This window comes from Atractosteus spatula, chromosome 10, assembly GCF_055471065.1.
Source record: "Atractosteus spatula isolate fAtrSpa1 chromosome 10, fAtrSpa1.hap1, whole genome shotgun sequence".
In the NCBI taxonomy this organism is placed as follows: domain Eukaryota; kingdom Metazoa; phylum Chordata; class Actinopteri; order Semionotiformes; family Lepisosteidae; genus Atractosteus; species Atractosteus spatula.
Genome location: NC_142715.1, coordinates 15,819,391 through 15,838,923, shown reverse-complemented (window position 1 = coordinate 15,838,923; position 19,533 = coordinate 15,819,391). Strand labels below are relative to the sequence as shown.

Sequence of the window (19,533 nt, the reverse complement as noted above, 5' to 3'; positions counted from 1 at the left end):
CACAAAATTATCTTGACCGAGCAAACACCCGGCTCATGACTTTAAATACAGGAGGACAGAGCCAGAAGATAAGATAAGATAATTATAAGACGGGACTGCAGTTGAAAGAGCTGAAATCTGAAATCATTTGAAAGATTTGGGTGTCAAAAGCCCAACCATCATTCCTTCTCCAGCTCTTCTCAACTTCAGGGTTGGGTTGAATGTGCTGTGGAAGTCACGATGGATGTGTGGGCTCCGGTGTTCTCTCTCAGCCGATACAAGACCCATCTAGTCTCATCTCTAATGCAACATACACAGTTTTTGCCCCTTTCATCTTGTACACATTGCGTGCACTACATGTTACTACCTAACCAAAGGCGTTAAAGTAATCGCTGGGATCTGTTGATTTCCCCTGTATCAGGAGCTTTGTTAATACATGATAAAGCTGTCTTTGGTTTAAAGGGGGACTACAATGCTAGTTTTATGTTTCTGGCTTAGAGAGAATCAGCATCGAAAGTCTAGACCACAATAAAAGCAAAATTTACACAGTAACTTGTAAAACTTCCCGTTTACATCACAAAGCAGACTGAATCTCCAGGTCTGCGCAGCGCCGTGTTCTGCGATTCAGAACAAGGCAATTTCTAGACTCTCCATTCAGAGCTCTTCAGGTCACGGGGACAGCTCCAGACCCTCCCCCCCCCCCCCCCCCCCCCCCCCCCAGTGTGCAGCCCCATCTGGATGATGCTCCAGTCCGCCCCAGGCACACAGCAGCTCTCAGTGGAGAGGAGAGCAGAGGGATGAAGCCAGTTCAGAGAGGGGGTTATTAGGAGGCCATGATGGGTAAAGACCAGGTTCCGCGATTCAGAACGAAGGCCACAAAACTCCCGGTGAGGTGAAACCGTAAACACACAGGTCTGTGGATCCATCTCTTTTAATCCAGTAGAAATACTGCTCTGGACATCAAGATGGTTTTGCCCACAAATACTGCTTGTTAACCCTGCATGCAGATCACGTTGGGACATTTCTGTGTTATTCAAATTCCAGTGTAACACTTTCTTTTATCCGAACAGTAACTTGTTCCCCCCACAAATCAATGTTGCACAAGCCAGAAATCCTGCGGGGATATCGAAATCCGAATGCAAAACACCCAAACGCACTGGTTTTCTGGGGTCAGAGGTCAGCCGAGACGGAGCCCCCCCCCCCCGCTATTCAAGAGGAAGAGAGAATTATTAATTGCTTACACTTATATAGCGCTTTTCTGGACACTCCACTCAAAGCTCTTCACAGGTCATGGGGATCCCCTCCAACCCCACCAGTGTGCAGCCCCACCTGGATGATGCTCCAGCCCGCTCAGCACACAGCAGCTCTCAGTGGGGAGGAGAGCAGAGGAATGAAGCCAGTTCAGAGAGGGGGGTTATTAGGAGGCCATGATGGGTAAAGGACAGGGGGGGAATTTGGTCAGGACACCGGGGTAAAATCCCTACTCTTTTCCAGAAACACCCTGGGATTGTTAATGAGCACAGAGAGTCAGGACCTCAGTTTTACGTCTCATCCTTCACTATACTGGGGCATCAGGACCCACACAGACTGCAGGGAGAGCGCCCCCTGCTGTCCCCACTAACCACTCTCCCAGCAGCAGCCTCAGCTTTCCCAGGAGTCTTCCCTCCAGGGACTGGCCAGGCTCTCACCTGCTGAGCTCGAGTGGGGGGCAGCCAGCTGGGGGAGCTACAGGGTGATATGGCTGCTGGCCATAAGGAAGGAGAGAGACTGCAGGCAGAGAGAGAGTCTCTTGAAGTCTCTTGTCTGTAGATCTTATGTTAATTGTGTATGTTTTGGCAACACTGACTTATTCATTGGTCATGCCAATAAAGCATCGTGAATTGAATCAAGTCTCTTGTAGCTGGCCAGGGGGCATAAGAGAGCAAGGAAGTTTGGGGTGCCCCCCCCCCTTATATACTGTAGGGTGAAGAGGGGGAGCAGAACAGGGGGTAACAGCACAGTCCGGCACTTGAGGGGCAGTGGAATTCAACAGTAGGTAATGAAGGAAGAAGAACGGCACCGTCAGTCAAAATGAATGTCAATAAAATGTGTGGGACCGCAAATCTGCGTTCAGGTAAAAATCCTGCTTCGTGTGAGCCAGATGTGACCACGCCCCACATTGACCCCTTGGGTCGAAACCTGAGCCTTTCTCGTTCTGTCACAAATGATCGGAAAGCAGTGGCTTCAAAAAGCTCTTGGACCATGGATGTGTGTCTCCCCCCTTTTTTTTCCCCCACCGTTTGCCGCAGGTAAAGCACCGTGCCAATGACATCATTGGCGACCCAGTTGCTGTGACGCCAGTCCACCGCAAGGTCACTGGCTTGACATCACATTTCACGGTGCTACTGGTGTACGGGGGGCCTGAATCCTTTGGAAGATACAGCTCACTCTGTCGGAGGCCCGCAGTACGAGGCCGCAGCAAATCGGCGTTCAGGTAGAAATTCTGCTTCGTGCGAGCCAGATGTGACCTCGCCCCATGTTGACCCCTTGAGTCGAAACCTGAGCCTTTCTCGTTCTGTCACAAATGATCGGAAAGGAGTGGCTTCAAAAAGCTCCTGGACCATGGATGTGTGTCTCCCCCTTTTTTTTCCCCCACCGTTGGCCGCAGGTAAAGCGCCGTGCCAGGTAAAGACCCGGTTGCTGTGACGCCAGTCCATCACTGGCTTGACATCACACCCGAGCCACAGTGACATCACACCCGACATCTCTACCCTCCTTTAGTCATAGTCTTTTTTTAAAAAAAATTCTGTTTCTTTGTGCAGGAGAAATGGCCACCACCACCTCCAAGTATTTGCAGTGTGCCCTGGCAGGATTTGTCCTGGGGGTTATAGTGACGTTCGGGTACGTACAGCCCAGAGTTTGCTTTATTGCTTGGCCGTGGTTGATGCGGCCAGATTGAGAAAACTGTCTATTTTGTCAAAAGAATTTCAAAGAATACTCGTGCTTTGGCGGCATTAACAGATCACCACTTTACCTTTCACTTTGTCTTTCACACACACCGATATTGACTCACACATTACTCCAATTGACCTACCAGCATGTCCAGGAACTCGGGGAGGAAGCTGGAACTGCCCATGGTAATCCATGCAGACACGGGGAGAACATGCACAGACAGCACCCCAGGTCCCAAAGTGAACCCAGAGCCCCCAGTGATTTAAGGTTGCAATGCTAGCAACTGCACCACTGAATCATATATTTTTTACCTGCTTGCGCAACCCAAAAGTTACAGTTTTGCAATGCGTTGACAAATAACAAATAATAGGCTAAGACAAATAACTTAGTTATTTACAGTGTTAGTTACAGTGTTGCCAGAATGTTGCCTTTGCATGGCTGTTTTTCTCCTGTATTTCAGCTCTCCATTTGTGCTCAGATCCCCACCCCCCTGAGGGGGTGTTTGTAACCTTGAGTTACTCAAATGATAACGCCCGGTGGTTTATGGTTGTGTGGGTGGTGTGTTGCAGTGTCAGTGAGAGAGCCGTGGGTGGGACTATTGGTGTGCTGGTTGTTCTTTCTTACCTAAGGCATAGACAATCCATCCACCTCTTGGTCATCCTGAGTGGCGTTTCTTTGAGCAAAATATTCCTCCTGTCCTGACTGGAGGGAGCTCACCCAGCTGTGTCTGGAGAGAAGCCAGGGTATCGGCTTCAACCACGCGGCTGGGCAGCTTGTTCCACACCTCCACCACCCTTTGTGTAAAGAAGTGCCTCGTGTTCTCGGTCCCCAAGTGCTCTTCCTTGCAATTTGCACTTTTGTCCCCTGCTCAGTGTTTCACTTTTCATTTTAAAGAAGTTGTCTGTGTTTTCTCTCTCAATGAATTTTGAAAAATGAGATTAGAGTTGCCTCTTATGAGTTGGCTGACTGAAGTGCTTCCCTGGAATGTTGCTTGAAGTGCTTTGCCTTCCAATCCTCATTCTTTCAGACACATTAACACAAAATGTGTCTGAAAGTGATAAGATAAGGATAATAGAACAATTAATAATGATTATGTAGTGCCAGAGTAAGCATACAAATCCCTAAAGGCATTCTTTTGTAATCCATTCTGCATGAGCTGCCTCACTAAACAAATGGGTGATGAATCAAAATCAAGACTGAAAGCGTTCAAACGTTTTGTTTTGCATACACCGAATTATTCAGATTCTTGCACGTGGTCACGTGAAATGGGATTAAGCCAAAATGCATCACACTCAAGCTGTGCTTTCCAATAGACTAAAGAATAGGGAAGGAAAGACCTCTAGACCTCATGAGTCAAAGTCCTAGTGATTGGGTACATAAAGAAATTCAAATGATCAGAATGGCCTGAACAAGGGTTAAGCATGATGGGATTCTGTGTGGCGTGACATAGGATGGAAATTGTCAATGGTTGTTCAGCTCCTTCTTGGCTTTTTTTCCCTGTGTTATGTAGTTCTGGGAAGAAGTTAGCTGCTCGTTGTGAAGATATGTGTGTTATCCTCTGAGTGCGTCTGTGTTTGTAGGGTAGAGTCAATAGTGCTGGGAAGGTCATGGTGAAGACGAGAGCTGAAGTGAGTTTTATATCCAGCAGGGCTGAGCTAAGTCAGCCCCGATGGCTTTATAAAGGTTGTTTCATTCACCCACCTGGCCCCAGTTATCCCTTTGAAGAGGAGCGGGGAACGCTGTTTTTATAGTTTGGGGTTAGAAAGATCCAGCGTGGATGAGGGATGAGTGCATTTCAAATTGCAAAAAAAAAACATGTGCACAGTAACACAGTAACAGTAATAGATCACATTTCCAGGTCTGCCCAGCACCATGTTCTGTGATTCAAAAAGAGGCAACAAAATGTCCGGTGAGGAGGAGCGGCCCTGTGACATTGTAAACAAGCAGGCTTGTGGATCTGTCTCTTTTTGATCCAGTACAAATACTCCTTTCGACTTCCAGTCGGTTTTGCCCACAAATACTGCGTACTTGTTAACTTTGCATGCAGATCACATTGGAACATTTCTGTGGTGTAATGTCTGCTGCACAACCTGGACTTATTCCTCCATAACTCACATTGCCTTAATCATCACAGGGACTAGTGAGCAGGAAGGGCTCCATCACGTCACGCTTCGGGGGAACTCGAAGGCGAGTTTGCGACAACATGAACACCCCCTGCTTCATCGGTTTCCCCCCCATCTCTCCCGAACACACTGCTGTGTCCAGTACAGTATGACTCCATGATCCAAGGATGTACACTGACATTGCCACATTCAGTTAAGAGCCTGTTTGTACAGGCAAATCCTCAGAGCATTGAATAGGAACTTGAACAGAAAGGCACTTTGCATGATTTGGATTATCTTCATGAGCGTGTGAGACCACGTGCTGCTGCGTAAAGTATGAGGTCTTCCTCCACGTGATATAGCAGGAGATACAGGAACAGGAGTTATAAGGTTATGAAAACATGATGTAAAAGGGTTTGTCCCCACATTTGTAATGAATATCTGGTGTTGTTTCATCCACAGATATTTAGGCACTAAACCTCCAGCGATTCTGAGTCGCATTGCATGGTAAGTATACTTCAGCGATGCTCCTATCAAGACCTTTTAAGATTCATGACATATATGTCTAGGTTATATACTGTATATATCATCCATCTATTTTCTAATCTCTTTATCCAGTCAAGAGTCATGGAAGAGCCAGAGCCTATCCCAGCAAGCAACAGGCACAAGGTAGGATCTACCCTAGATGGGCCGCCAGTCTATTGCAGAGCACACACAGACACGCGCACGCTCACGTGCACACTCGCACCAGGGCCTCTTCTCCCAGAAGCCAGTTGGCCTACTGCTACGTCTTTGGGCAGTGGGAGGAAAGCCTTCGAAATGTAGGGGGAACATGCAAACTCCACGCAAACAGTGCTTCAGGAACTGAACTCAAGGCCCCAGTCCTCTGAAGTAGTGCCAGCATGCTGCCCAGGTTTAGATACAAATCTTTGGAATTATGTTGAATACTTCTGCATAAAAAAAACTTACTTCCCAGCACCTGTTCTGCTCCACACATGGTTGTACTTCAAAGCCTGGGAGAATTTAAAAAGAAAGCCTTTTAAACTCCTTTTATTAAGGGCTTCTCGATAATAACAGCTCTTCTCCGTTCTATTTTTCTTAGTGCCCCTCCCAAATACAGTAGGAAATACTGGAACAACATTCCAGGGATTAATGTCAGTCCAGAGGGGTAGGTATTGTCTTTCATCCGTTTGAGAAACATTTCCAGTGAGTTTCTGGTAAAAGTCAAGTCATCTTTAAATCCTAAAAGAATCCTAAATTAATCAATTCAACCCCACGTTATCTTGTGAACTAGCTTGTTAGAATGATTTGACTTGGAAGCACCAAATGAAAACACACACATGAAAATGCATTAGCAAGTTCAGTTTAAATTGTTTAAAACCTCAGAAATGGGATTTCAGGCCCAGCAAACTTTGACTTGGGAAGGATACACAGAACAGGCCTGGCGAGGGTCTTGAATTGAAGGGACCCCCTTGGAGATCTAGCCAGAAACACTGGATAAAAATATCCAGAACAAAAACAAGGGGAAAAACATTTTTCAAAAGTCTGTTTTGCAAGTTGTGGCACACCTAGGATATAATTTTATCTTTCCAGGTCTTCTCTTGTGTGTTTGCTGCCTTAGATGAAAAATAACCGAGATTATTGAAAAAAAAAGAATTTTGTGTGTGATTTTTTTTTTAATGAAGACTGGTTTTGGAAGGATTTTCTCTGCCTTCCAAATATGTGAAATAAATATTTCTACTTGTTATATCAGCATTCTCTTTAGCCAGTTGAAAAAAACTTTTATTGTGTGCTTCTTTAGCATGTAAAGTTAGTTTTAACTCTGGAAATGTGCTTTTTTTTTCCCAAGGGATGTTGAAAATAACATTGGTGTTATGTTTTGATTTTGCTGGGAACAATATTTATAATACGCCCATGGTGCAGTTTCTGTCTGAAGTGCTGTTGTCAATATTATGCAATTGATTTGTTTCTTGCAAACAAGTTGTGCTGTTGTGAAAACAAACTTTATGGTTGTATTTCGAAGATATTGGAGAACATTTGCATTTGCAGTACTTGGAGAAACGCTTAAAAATAGTTTGCTTATGGAGATGAAAAGTGAACTCTTAACTGTAGTTTATGCGTTGGTCCGGATGGGGACAAAATGGCGGTATAGTCTCTCCCTTAATGCTATAAGAGTACAGATTTTGACAATGTCTTACGTAAAACGCTTGTCTTAAGATTTATCCCTTTTTAATCCAGTCGGGAAGTAAGTGAACATATCTTGAAGTACCTCTCTATGACAATGATTCTGTTTGTTATCTCTGGAGCTGTCTTATACCTTACTTCAGAATAACCCAAGTCCTCGCATCCCTGCACTGGCTTCCAGTCAATAATGAATTCAAGTGATGTCTGCTATAAAGTTTTGTATCGTATTTTTTCCATCAGTTGCATTCCATCCCCTGATTTGAATAGCGTTCCATAGTGGTCTTTGGATAATGGGCACGTAATGTCTTAAGTGAATCAGTTATTGATATCATGGGCCTTAGTTACTGTGTAGCTTGCTGATCTTTAATCACCAGGGTGGAATGTAGTCTGTGTGGGCTCTCCATGCTACCAGTTAAGGGGGATATGCCAGAGCTCCAGTACTTATAATCACTGGCCTGGACCCAAATGTCTACTAGATGTACTGTAAGAGCACAGCCCAGTTTGGACCACATTTCCCAGAAATCTGTAGGTTAAGGAAGTGCTGCCCTTAGTCATCTGACCAGTTTTGGGAAGACAATTGGCAAGGGGACTAAAACCAGGTTAAAAAAAAGCAGCAGCTCCTTCATCCCCCGGAGGATTCTGGGGAATGTAGTCCAGACATCTTATTGCACAAATGGAATTATCCCCAAAATAAAATACATATAGCAGTTTACTTACTATATCACTCACACTAAAGACGACAAATACACATTTCTTGTTTGTAAAGAGGAAATGTTTTGGACATCGATGTACCAATAATTGTGTGGACTGTATATCTGACAACCGTATGACTGTCGATTGCTGTTGCTGGAGATCTTTCAAAGTAAGATACGACTTTATTGACCCCCGAAGAGAAAATTGAGGCGTTACAGCAGCCCAGCCCAAAAAAAGCAAGGATCAGACTAAGCTAAAACCAGAATAACCACAGCATTAGAATAATTAAATAAGTACGTAGAATACAAAATAAAATAAATAAAATTGACAATATGGGTGTGTGCAAAATATGTTTATAGACACTGTAAAGCAATAAAAGATGTGCAAAATGTCCAGAAAACATTTTGTATAAATGGTATATTAATGCAGTGTCAAAAAGTGCATGAGTGTAACATGCTGTCCATAGATGAGCAGATGAAGGGCTAACAGTCCTAGCCTAGGGCAGCGTTATACACCCTGACAGCCGCCGGGAGGAAAGACCTGCAGAAACGTTCCCCTGAAGACTGTAGCTGGAGCAGTCTGTTGCCAAAAGAGCTCTGCTGCCTAACAGTCCCATGTAGTGGATGAGAGGCGTCATTAGCAAGACAGATTTACCTCCCTGATGTCCTAACAGTGTCACGGAGCACGACTGGACAAGTGTTTTGTGCTGGATCAAGGAGAAGTAACATGCCCTGCCTGTCACTACAACAGCACGACTTAAATGTGTGATGAATGCAATCCCAGCTCACACAGATTTAAGAGTGCCCAGCTCCATCTGTTGGTCAATAATAATAATAATAATAATAATAATAATTGCTTAAACTTATATAGTGCTTTTCTGGACACCCCACTCAAAGCGCTTTACAGGTAATGGGGAATCCCACTACCGCCACCAATGTGCAGTCCCACCTGGATAATACTTAATGATACTTTGATAATTCAGTATCAGAATTAATCCTGTAGTTGCCCAAGTCCAAGCGATGATCTGCTTGACAAATGTCAAATGAAAACCCTTGTCTTCCTTCTTTCAGGTTAGTTTACAAACAGACCAAAGTCATGGAGCCCCTGTGAGTATTCAAATCCTCATATTTCTCATGTTGAGTCTGACTGCCTTGCTGTTAACATGGTCAAACTGAAACGTTTCTTTTTTTAACTAGATGCTTTTGACAGCCCTTAAATGAAATAAAGTTGATAAGTAAAGGAAATTTGACACTTCCTGTTGGCTTTGCCTGGAAATAAAGACAATGCATCTGAGCTGCTGCCCTCTCCTGGCTGGTCTGTGTCATAACACTGTCACCTCCGGGTTTCAATCCCTGCGATCATAAGTAAAAATGAGGCGCCAGCTGGAACTGGGGTCTCCAGATTTCTGATTTCTGATTTTGTGTCACAGGAGGAGAGACGTGCTGACCGTCACCCCCTGGATGGCTCCTATCGTCTGGGATGGGACCTTTGACCCCTTGATCATCGACAGCATCTACAAACCCCTCAATGCCACCATAGCAACCACCGTCTTCGCGGTCGGCAAGTAAGACGTGTTGATCACAAAGAGTACTTAACAAAAATATGTCTTCTGTATCCATGACTTCTTTTAGAATGTGCTCTCCTACACTCTGGGAGGAGGCACTGTTCCAGATCCCCTGTATCATGACTAAGAGAGTATTTACTTTCTTTCTAACTAAAAGCATTCTATTGTTGAACACTAAAACAAAAAGAGGCTGGCCTCTTATCACTACTGTTGTTTTTGGACTCTTTACAAGCTAATTGTTTGATTCAAATCTAATTCCAGCAGCCATATTGCTTTGCAACTCACAACTGGCAACCCCACTGGAGCTCAGCAGGTTTGAGTCTGGCCAGTACCTGGATGGGAGACTCCTGGGAAAGCTGAGGCTGCTGCTGGGAGAGGTGTTAGTGGGGTCAGCAGGGGGTGCTCACACTGCTGTCCATGTGGGTCCTCATGCCCCATTATAGTGATGGGGGACACTATACTGTAAAAAGGCACCGTCCTTCTGATGAGACGTAAAATTGAGGTCCTGACTCTGTGGTCATTAACAATCCCAGGGCGTTTCTCGAAATTTGGTGTCCTGGCCAAATTTCCCATTGGCCTTTACCAATCATGGCTTCCTAATAATCCCCATTAATGAATTGGCTTCATCACTCTGCTCTCCTCCCCACTGAGAGCTGGTGTGTGGGGAGCTTTCTGGCGCACTATGGCTGCCATTGCATCATCAATTATTGCATCAATTATTATTATTATTATTATTATTATTATTAATGGTACTGGAGTTCTGATTGAGCAGTGCCGTTGAATGTTTTGTATTATGGTATTGCACTGTTCTTGTAACGTATTATTATTGTCGAAAATGTTACGTGTTCATGAGCTTTTGATGTGCAAGACAAGTTCCCTCAAGGGCAAAAGAGGTCGATGCAATTCACTTCTGGATTCCTGGTTGAGGGGTAAACCATTTTAGCAAAACACAAATTCAGGCTGGGAGATTTAACTGGCTCTGGGTGGGGGGGCTAAACTCTTAGTGTTGATTTTTGAATACATTTCACTTCGTATAGGCAAGCTCTCGAAAATGCCTGGAAAAAGGAGTCGACAGGAAAAATCTCTAGCAGGGCTGAAATTTAGGATCCGCTATTGAAAAGGCCCTGGAAAGGGAAAATATCTCTTCCGAGGGGTAGAGAAAAAAGAGTGGAGTGTCCAGGAAAGCAGCGGGAATATGGCAGGGTACACCCTGGATGGGACTCCAGTCCATCTCATGGCAAATGCATAGACAGACGCGCACACACACACACTCACAGCAGGGCCAATTTTCCCCAGATGCCAATTTACCCACCAGCACATCTTTGGACTGTTGGAGGCAGCCGGAGCACCCAGAGGAAACCCACTCTAACCCAGGGTGAGATCATGCGAAATAGCACCCCAGGGCCCCATCACTGCAAAGAAGCAAAGACTAACCACCACATCCCCTCTGTTCCCGAACCATCCCCCCTCTTTTCCCAGGTACATGCGCTTCCTGAAGGGGTTCCTCGAGTCGGCAGAGAAGCACTACCTGGTGGGGTTCCGGGTGCACTACTACGTCTTCACGGACCAGCCGGGCGAGGTGCTGAAGGTGTCCCTGGCCCCCGGGAGGAACCTCACCGCCATCCAGGTGCCCAAGTTCGACCGCTGGCAGGAGATCTCCCTGAGGAGGATGGAGATCATCCGGAAGACCATCGAGAAGCAGATCCGGCGGGAGGCCCAGTATATTTACTGCCTGGACGTGGACATGCACTTCCAGAACCGCGTGGGGGCGGAGGTGCTGGGCGAGCTGGTGGCCGCCGTGCATGCCTGGTTCTATTACAGTCACCGGGACCAGTTCCCCTACGAGCGCCGGCCGGCCTCCACCGCCTACGTCCCCTTCAACCAGGGCAACTTCTACTACCAGGCGGCCGTGTTCGGGGGGCTCGTCGACAACGTGTACCGGCTGGTCAAGACCTGCCAGGAGAACCTGCTGGTGGACAAGAGGAACAACATCGAGGCGGCCTGGCAGGAGGAGAGCCACCTGAACAAGTACCTGATCCGCAACAAGCCCACCAAGCTGCTGTCTTCCGAGTACATGTGGGACGACCAGAAGCAGCGTGTGAACGAGGTCAGGGTCATCCGCTTCTCCACTGTCCGGAAGAACCTCGCCGAAGTCCGGGATAACTAGACAGCTGCAGCGGATCCTCCCGGATGTGCATTTGAGCCGCCAGTACTGACCGAAAGTGAGGCGTGATGGGCACATCCTGTCACAGGTTATGAGGCGTTTTCCCGGAGACGATTTGTCACGTTAGCGGTTCAGACGGGTTTAGTCAACCGTCCACGTCCAAGCGATTCGTCCAGAGACGGCTTTGCGTCTTGGGTTTGAATCTGTTACGGGAACATACCACAGTGGCTTAACCAACCTCTGACATCCCCCCCACCAACTGTCAACAGCAGCCGGTTCAACCTTACAGGAACACACACACGTTTTAATCTCATTCCATCCCTCCGTTTTCCGACCCCTTTATCCGATTCAGGGACGCAAAACCAGGGATGCCTCCTGGAATTGGACACGCGTTCTGTGCGAGGAGAGACGTGCAGGACGAGTAATTTGTCACTGTATTTTGTCATACAGTTCAAGAGCTTTTGAAATAAAAACTCCCTATCTGCAATATAACACAAGGTCCTGGTGAAAGTTTCTGTTCATGTGATCTGCAGTGATCTGCTGCATATTTGCAAGATGCTGATATAGGCTGCACGTGCACTCTTAAAACAAAGGGGAGCTGCACGGCTATTTTTATAGGTCTGGGTTAGAGAGAATCACCATTGATGAGTGCATTTCAAACCACAATAAAAGTAAAATGTACACAGTAACTTGTAAAACCTCCAATTTGCATCACAAAATAGATTCAGTGAGGCAACAAGACTTCGGCTGAGGTGAAGCGGTCTTTATTACACTGTAAACAAGCAGGCTTGCGGATACGTGTCTTTTGATCTAACAGAAATATTGCTGTCAACCTCCAGGCTGTTGTGCCGATACGTGGAGCTGACTTGTTAACTCTGCATGCAGGTCGTGTTGGAACATTTCTGGAGTGAAATGTCTTCTGCACCACCTGCACTTGTTCACTCATCCATCGCATTACATCAGTCATCACAGTGAACTAGTGAGCAGGAAGGGCTACATCATGACGCTCTTTTTGTGGGAACTCTCGCCCTCGCCTGTGGGGAGACTAGGGATTTGCAACAACACGGTGCGTCACGGCACTTGCACAAAGCTTATGACTTTGTGCTTATTTCAGAATTTATCCAATTTTTCTAAACCGTCCATGGATTTATTTTGTTACTGGGGCTTAATCACCGGTATGAGAAATTGGGACTGCAGTTCCCCCATGAAGACGCGTCACAATTGTTGATACGTTTCTACATTTTTTTGTGCTTGTGTTGGTACATTTAAGACAATAGGGGGTTTGGGGGTTTGCATACTTCCTTAATATTTCAGTGTTTGACATTAGCTTGCCTGGCTGAGGAACCGAGAGCACTGGCCGAAGATCAGCACTGTCATAACCCACCTCCTTCATGAGGAATGAACCAGGGAGACAGCTACAAGGGTGAAGTTGAGGTGGAGGAAGAGGTGCTAGGTTTTCAGCCAGGGAGCTATTATGTTAAACACTGTTAAGCATTAAGACAGTCACACAACCCCTACTGCAATTTCCCTCACGGGATCAATAAAGTATCTATTTAGATTGTCATCTTAGCATCACGCCTTTTGTGTCAACATCTTATTTACACTTTTAGACACAAGTTATCAGACGAACTTAGGACCTCCCATTTACTTTCACTTGTAGTTGTTAGCAAGGGTCTGACAGCTCAGTTTATCACTCCTTATTATCCCAGCTGAGTCAGATGCTGCTCATCGCGACAGTGCACAGTGACAAGGCAGAATGCTAGTCCTTATGGACATGTTAAAGATGATGAAAATACTTACGATTTATAATGAAATAATAAATATATAAATAATGACATTTATTTTAGAAAATAAAACCTGTACGTAAAATAAATATTTTATTTCCTAGCGCTAAAATGAGATGAACAGCTGAAATCGTTAGGACTCATGTGCAAGTATGAAACTAAAATGGCAAATTTCAAGAGTCTCAGTCAAATGTCCAGATCAAGTTTGTAGTTGTGTTTGTCGTGAGTATTCACGACACTATTGTGATCTCTGGTTTTGGCAAATTACTCACACATTGCTCTGAGAATGCGTAACCTGTTTCGATAACTAGGGCCCTGTTGCCCAGGCTATGTCACATTTTTCATTTTTCTAAAGGCTCACACTTGGGCAGTGTACGAAAACAAATTCTAAATCATCTTGAGTGGTACTAGAATTTCTCAGTGTAGCACAGAATACTGATAAAAGAGACACTGATTTATAATAGAAGTGACTACGTTCCGTAACAGTCCAGCTCCTAACCTTATGAAAGAAGAACACCTGTCCTTCACAACTCGGAACTTTGCGTCTCTAGAAACAATCACACATTAACAATTAAATAGTCATTACAATTTTGCAAATTAATAATACAACTAAAGCGTGGGAAACTAGGTTACACAATTTTAAAGAAATCCCATAAAGAAAAAGAGCATAAACTCGTCTTGCATGTCTTGCAGGAGAAACTATTAATATGGATATAGGATTCTAGATTATAGCTTGCATCTAAAGCCTTGTGTATCTGGGTCTAGTAATGCTGTTCTTCAGACCAGGAACACACAAGATGCCCAGCCCGCTGGTGTTGGCTTGTTGACTGCAGCGTTGTCACTTGGGTTCTTTATGACCGCCAGGTTGGTGTATCGGTCCAGTTCTTCTGTTCCTGGATCAGGGTGTACTGGAGCGCAGCGCCGCCACCACCGCCGGTCACTGGAAACACCCACCCGTGAGAAACATTTCGTTTTGTGAGCTGGCCCAGGGTGGAGCAGTGGCTCTGTGGCTCAAGATCTGTGCCTGTGGCTGGAAGGTTGCCAGTTCAAATCCCACAGCTGGCAGAGGAATCCTACTCTGGTGGGGTCCTGAGCAAGGCCCTTAACCCCAACTCTTCCAGGGGTGCTGTACAATGGCTCTGCCCCCAGGCTCTCTCCTTACCTGTGTGTCCATGTGTCTCATGGAGAGCAAGCTGGGGTCTGTGAAAAGATAATTCCTAATATGAGAAATTGTAAAGGGTTAACATCTTAAAATGTGAAAAAGTCCAGGGGGGTGAATACATTTTCATCTCCGGGCGGGAGTACGCACCAGCCACTGTATAATGTACTCATAACCCTTAAAAACAGTAAATAGTAATAGACAAGTACCTTATTCCTCTTGGAAATGGATTTTAAGCTTGATGGTGGAAGTCTGTTTTCACAGCTACTCTCCCACTAAAGTTGGCCTCTTAACTCTAAACGTTGCACCAGCACCTTGGTTCCCACTCAGGGTTACAGGTGTGCATAGATACATTAAGATGAAGCATGTGCATTGCGTTCACCTTAAGACCTACAGACAGTGAGGAGGGGCGACGCAAAGGATTGTGGGGTATGATGTCATGGCACACTACACCGCCATCACAGAACACGTCCGGCCTGCTGGGAGAGGTGTTAGTGGGGCCAGCAGGGGGGGGCTCACCCTGCGGTCTGTGTGGGTCCAAATGCCCCCGTAAGGTGACGGGGACACTGGACTGTAAAAAGGCACTGCCCATCGGATGATACTCAAAAAGAGTAGGGGTGTAACTTTCCATTGGCCTCCTAATAATCCCCATCTATGAACTGGCATCATTACTCTGATCTCCTCCCCACTGAGAGCTGCTGTGTGGTGAGCGTTCTGGCACACTATGGTTGCCGTCGCATCATCCAGGTGGATGCTGCACACTGGTGGTGGTGGAGGGGAGTCCCCATTACCTGTAAAGCGCTTTGAGTGGAGTGTCCAGAAAAGCGCTATATAAGCGTAAGCAATTATTGTTAACTACTGGTTAAGCTACAGAGCCCTTTCCCAAGCTATGCATTAACAATCCCATTCCGGAGCGGGAATATTCACGCTGGTAGCAGACAAAGTTTTTCTGTTCCCCTCCCCCTCGCCCTACGACCACCGCCAGCTGCCGCCGTCGCGATACAGTCCCAGCCAGGCCCAGCTCGAGGCGGGACCCTGGACCAGCTCCAGGAGCCGCCGGGTGTCGGCCGGGCCAGGACGGAGGCCAGGTCGCCGCGCCCATCCCAGCAGTACCGCCGGGCTTCGGGCCAGGTCTTGGGGCTGTTCGAAGAGGAAGGTGCGGCCGGGGCTGGGGGGTGTCAGCACTCACAGCCCTGGACGAGAGACGGTCCTTTACACCAGCAGCCATCCCACCCTGCAGCTCCCCCTGCTGGCAGCCCCACTGAAGCTCAGCAGGTGTGAGTCTGGTCAGTACCTGGAGGGGAGACCTCTGGGGAAAAACTAAGGTTGCTGCTGGGAGAGGTGTTAGTGGGGGCAGCAGGGGGTGATCTCACCATGCGGTCTGTGTGGGTCCAAATGCCCGAATACTGTAAAAAGTTGACATTCTTTGGCTAAGGCATGAAACCGAGGTCCTGACTCTCTGTGCTTAGTAAAAATCCCAGGTTACCCCAGTGTTGTGGCCAAATTTCCCCATGTCCTTTACCCATCATGGCCTCCTAATAACTGGCCTCATCCCTCTGCTCTCCTCTCCACTCCACAAACGGACTGGAACATCATTCAAGTGGTAGTAGTGGGATTCCACCTTACCTCGAAAGAGCTCTGAGTGGAGTGTCCAGAACAGCGCTATATATAAGTGTAAGGATGTGAGTGTATGGAACAATTACTGCAACACGTCAGCTACTCGGCTCTGTGCCTGTGGTGCAACCTATTCGAGGTCCGGTTAAGTATGATGAGAAGGAACTTGGCAAACAATCGTGCAGTGAAATAATCCAAATGATCCCAAAACAATGATCAGAATAAAGGAGGCACGAGTTCAGGTTACCGGTGATCGATGTGATAAGACACTGACCTGTTAAAAGCAGGTGGCGGAGTACGGTCCTCTTCATCACGGCAGAAGCTCCGATCTGTGAGCACAAAATCGTTGCCGGTGTGTTCCGTCTCTGTGCTGCCGTGCCTTTTTTGAACTGGTAAATTAGATCACGTGGCTAACAGGTTAACCGAATGCAAAAGGCAAAACTTGGTACACGTGGTGGACAGCACACTGGTGGAGTGGTTAGCATAGCTGCCTCACAGCTCTGGGTTCAATTCCTGACCTTGGAGCTGTCTGGGTGGAGTTTGCATGTTCTCTCCGTGTTCTTACTCTTCAGCTGCTCTGGTTTCCTCCCAGCAGTCCAACAATAGGCTGGTGCACAGTCTGTTAAATTGGTAAGTTTATTGGCGTCTGTGCGTGTGTGTATGTCCTGTGATGGACTGGTGTCCTGTCCAAGGGGTGTGCATGTGTGTGTGTCCTGATATACAGTAATAATAATAATAAGCTTTATTTTATATAGCGCCTTTAAAGGTGGCTTCTCAAAGCGCTTTACAGGATGACAACAATAAATAAGAGGAATACACAAGATAAAACACAATTACAATATACAGAGGAGACGTGGATGGTGGTACTAAGAGAAGCAGAGGGGTGAAGAATGGAACCAGTTCAGTAAGGCTTTTCTGAAGAAGAGGATTTTGAGTCTGGATTTGAAGCAGTTTAGAGAAGGTGACTCTCTGATATCTGACCGTGATTGGCTGGTGTCCTGTCCAGGGGCTGTGTGTGTGTGTCCTGTGATGGACTGGTGTCCCGTCCAAGCCGAGCTTGTCGTTTTGCAATCTTTAATCCACTGATCTGAGTCTTTACAAAACACAAAATTAAGGTTATGAAAATAAGGTTACATGATAATAGATAATAATGTAATAGAAACTGAATAAAACCCAATATGAATAGAGCTGCTATGAGTCCATGGTGTATGCAATATATTATGTCCAAGTAGAGCAGTATGTTGAATACAATGAAAACTGTATGTCCATGTAGTCATTACGGGCGATTTGCTAAAGGAGCCGCAGGTTGGCTGTTTATAATAATAATAATAATAATAATTGCTTACACTTATATAGAGCTTTTCTGGACACTTCACTCAAAGTGCTTTACAGGTAATGGGGAATCCCACTACCAATGTGCAGCCCCCACCTGGATGATGCGACGGCAGCCATAGTATGCCAGAACACTCACCACACACCAGCTTTCAGTGGGGAGGAGAGCAGAGTGATGAAGCCAGTTCAGAGATGGGGATTATTAGGAGGCCATGATTGGTAAGGGCCAATGGGAAATTTGGCCAGGACACTGAGGTCACACCCCTACTCTTTTCGAGAAACGCCCTGGGATTGTTAATGATCACAGAGAGTCAGGACCTCGGTTTTACGTCTCATCTGAAGGACGGAACCTGTTTACAGTGTAGTCCCCATCACTATACTGGGGCATCAGGACCCACACAGACCGCAGGGTGAGCTCCCCCTGCTGGCCCCACTAACACCTCTTCCAGCAGCCACCTTAGTTATTACTGTCAACAAGGAAAGAATATTAGGAACATGAAAAGGCTGAATGTCTTAAATGCGTTTTTTTATACTGAAACAGAGGCGCGCACACGTCATTACAAATGCACACCCACACAGAGACAGCCGCAAGCACCCTGTGCAGAAATATGGCCTCCAATAGGAACAAAAAACTCCAGCCGGACAATTTGAGTGTTCAAACCATGAACCCAACACGCACTCATGCTGGCAGCCTGCGCAGAAAAGCAGAAAGAACCACAAGCCTTCTCTGTTGGGAGGGGGGACACACACTCCCTCTCTCACACTCCTGCTTTCCTTAAATAGCTCATTCTTCATCTCTGGTTCCTACATACAGTATAGCAGCACTCAGTCTGCTTTGAATAAGCCATAAATCCAAGATTTGTTTTATCTGTTCCTCTTGTCTAGGCCTAGAGCTGCTTTTCATAAAAGAGCCGTTTGTATAAATAGCTAGGGTTACAGCTGAAGACACCAGCTTCATCCCTCAGTGTGAAACAAGCGTTCTACATCAAGAGTGAGAGAAGAGGGCGAGGCCTTGCATTTTAATTCATTTTTCTTCTGAAGACCCAGCTTCTCAGAGACAGGCTCAGCCCCCCCACCTACACAGAAGACCCACACGGTTACAAACATAGGCCTGAACAGAGTTCCACACACACAAACACACACACACGCTCGCACGCAAATGAGCTTGATAAAGATAAGTCAGGATAAAAACACACAAGCCTTACCCGTTCACAAATGTGATGTGCACCCCCACCTCTCTCACACTCGGCAACTCCTGAGCTGATTTCTTTAAACGGCTTATCCTTCATCTCTGATTCCTACGATACAGTATCACAGGGCTCCGTCTGCGTTGAATACATCATAAATCAAAGATGCATTTGGGTTCCAGCTGAAGACACCAGCTTCTCCCCTCAGTGTGTAACACGCATTATACGTCGGGAGAGAGAGAAAATTCATTGATTTTTCTTCTGAAAAGCCAGCTTCTCAGAGGCAGATTAAGCCCCTCATGCATTGTAGAGAGACAGTTAGAACTGCACTCTCACAGAGTCGAACACACACACAGACACGTCCTCTTGTTTTAGCAAATACACAAACCCGACGGCCCTCCCAACGATCCAGACACACACACACACACACACACACACACACACAACATCAGCAGTCACTCTCGCATGCTGGACCCCCGCTCAGTCCTCACCTCCAGCTCCTGCGAACTGCTTAGAATAAACTACATTAAGAAAATGAGGTTGCGTTCCGGTAGCAGGCCTTCCTGGGCACCAGTGTGAGTTGCACACTCATTTGGAAAAGCCCTTCTGCATCATCGGGCGTTGCTGCTTCACAGTGCTGGACCTGGGGTGTGGGGTGCTGTCTGTGTGGAGTTTGCATGTTCTCTCCCTGGTTTCCTCCAGGCGCTCCAGTTTCCACCCCCAGTCCAGGGACAGGCTGCCACTTTCACTGGGTGGCGCACCGTCGCCGTGGCAACATGGTAGGTCGGAGCCGATTTCAGAGATCCTGTAACCAGCACCTGTCTGAGAAACTGTTCACTG

The 19,533-nt window shown here is 46.5% G+C and overlaps 1 protein-coding gene across 1 annotated transcript; it reads left to right on the top strand.

The window, feature by feature from the left end:
- The first annotated feature begins 2,580 nt into the window (after positions 1 to 2,580).
- Positions 2,581 to 11,620, top strand: LOC148825466 (globoside alpha-1,3-N-acetylgalactosaminyltransferase 1-like). The gene is made up of 7 exons (XM_088926317.1): positions 2,581 to 2,626; positions 2,781 to 2,859; positions 5,475 to 5,519; positions 6,133 to 6,180; positions 8,960 to 8,995; positions 9,319 to 9,453; positions 10,933 to 11,620. Exons 1-7 carry the CDS (start codon positions 2,581 to 2,583, stop codon positions 11,618 to 11,620), a joined length of 1,077 nt encoding a protein of 358 aa, XP_088782443.1.
- The last annotated feature ends 7,913 nt before the right edge of the window (positions 11,621 to 19,533 follow it).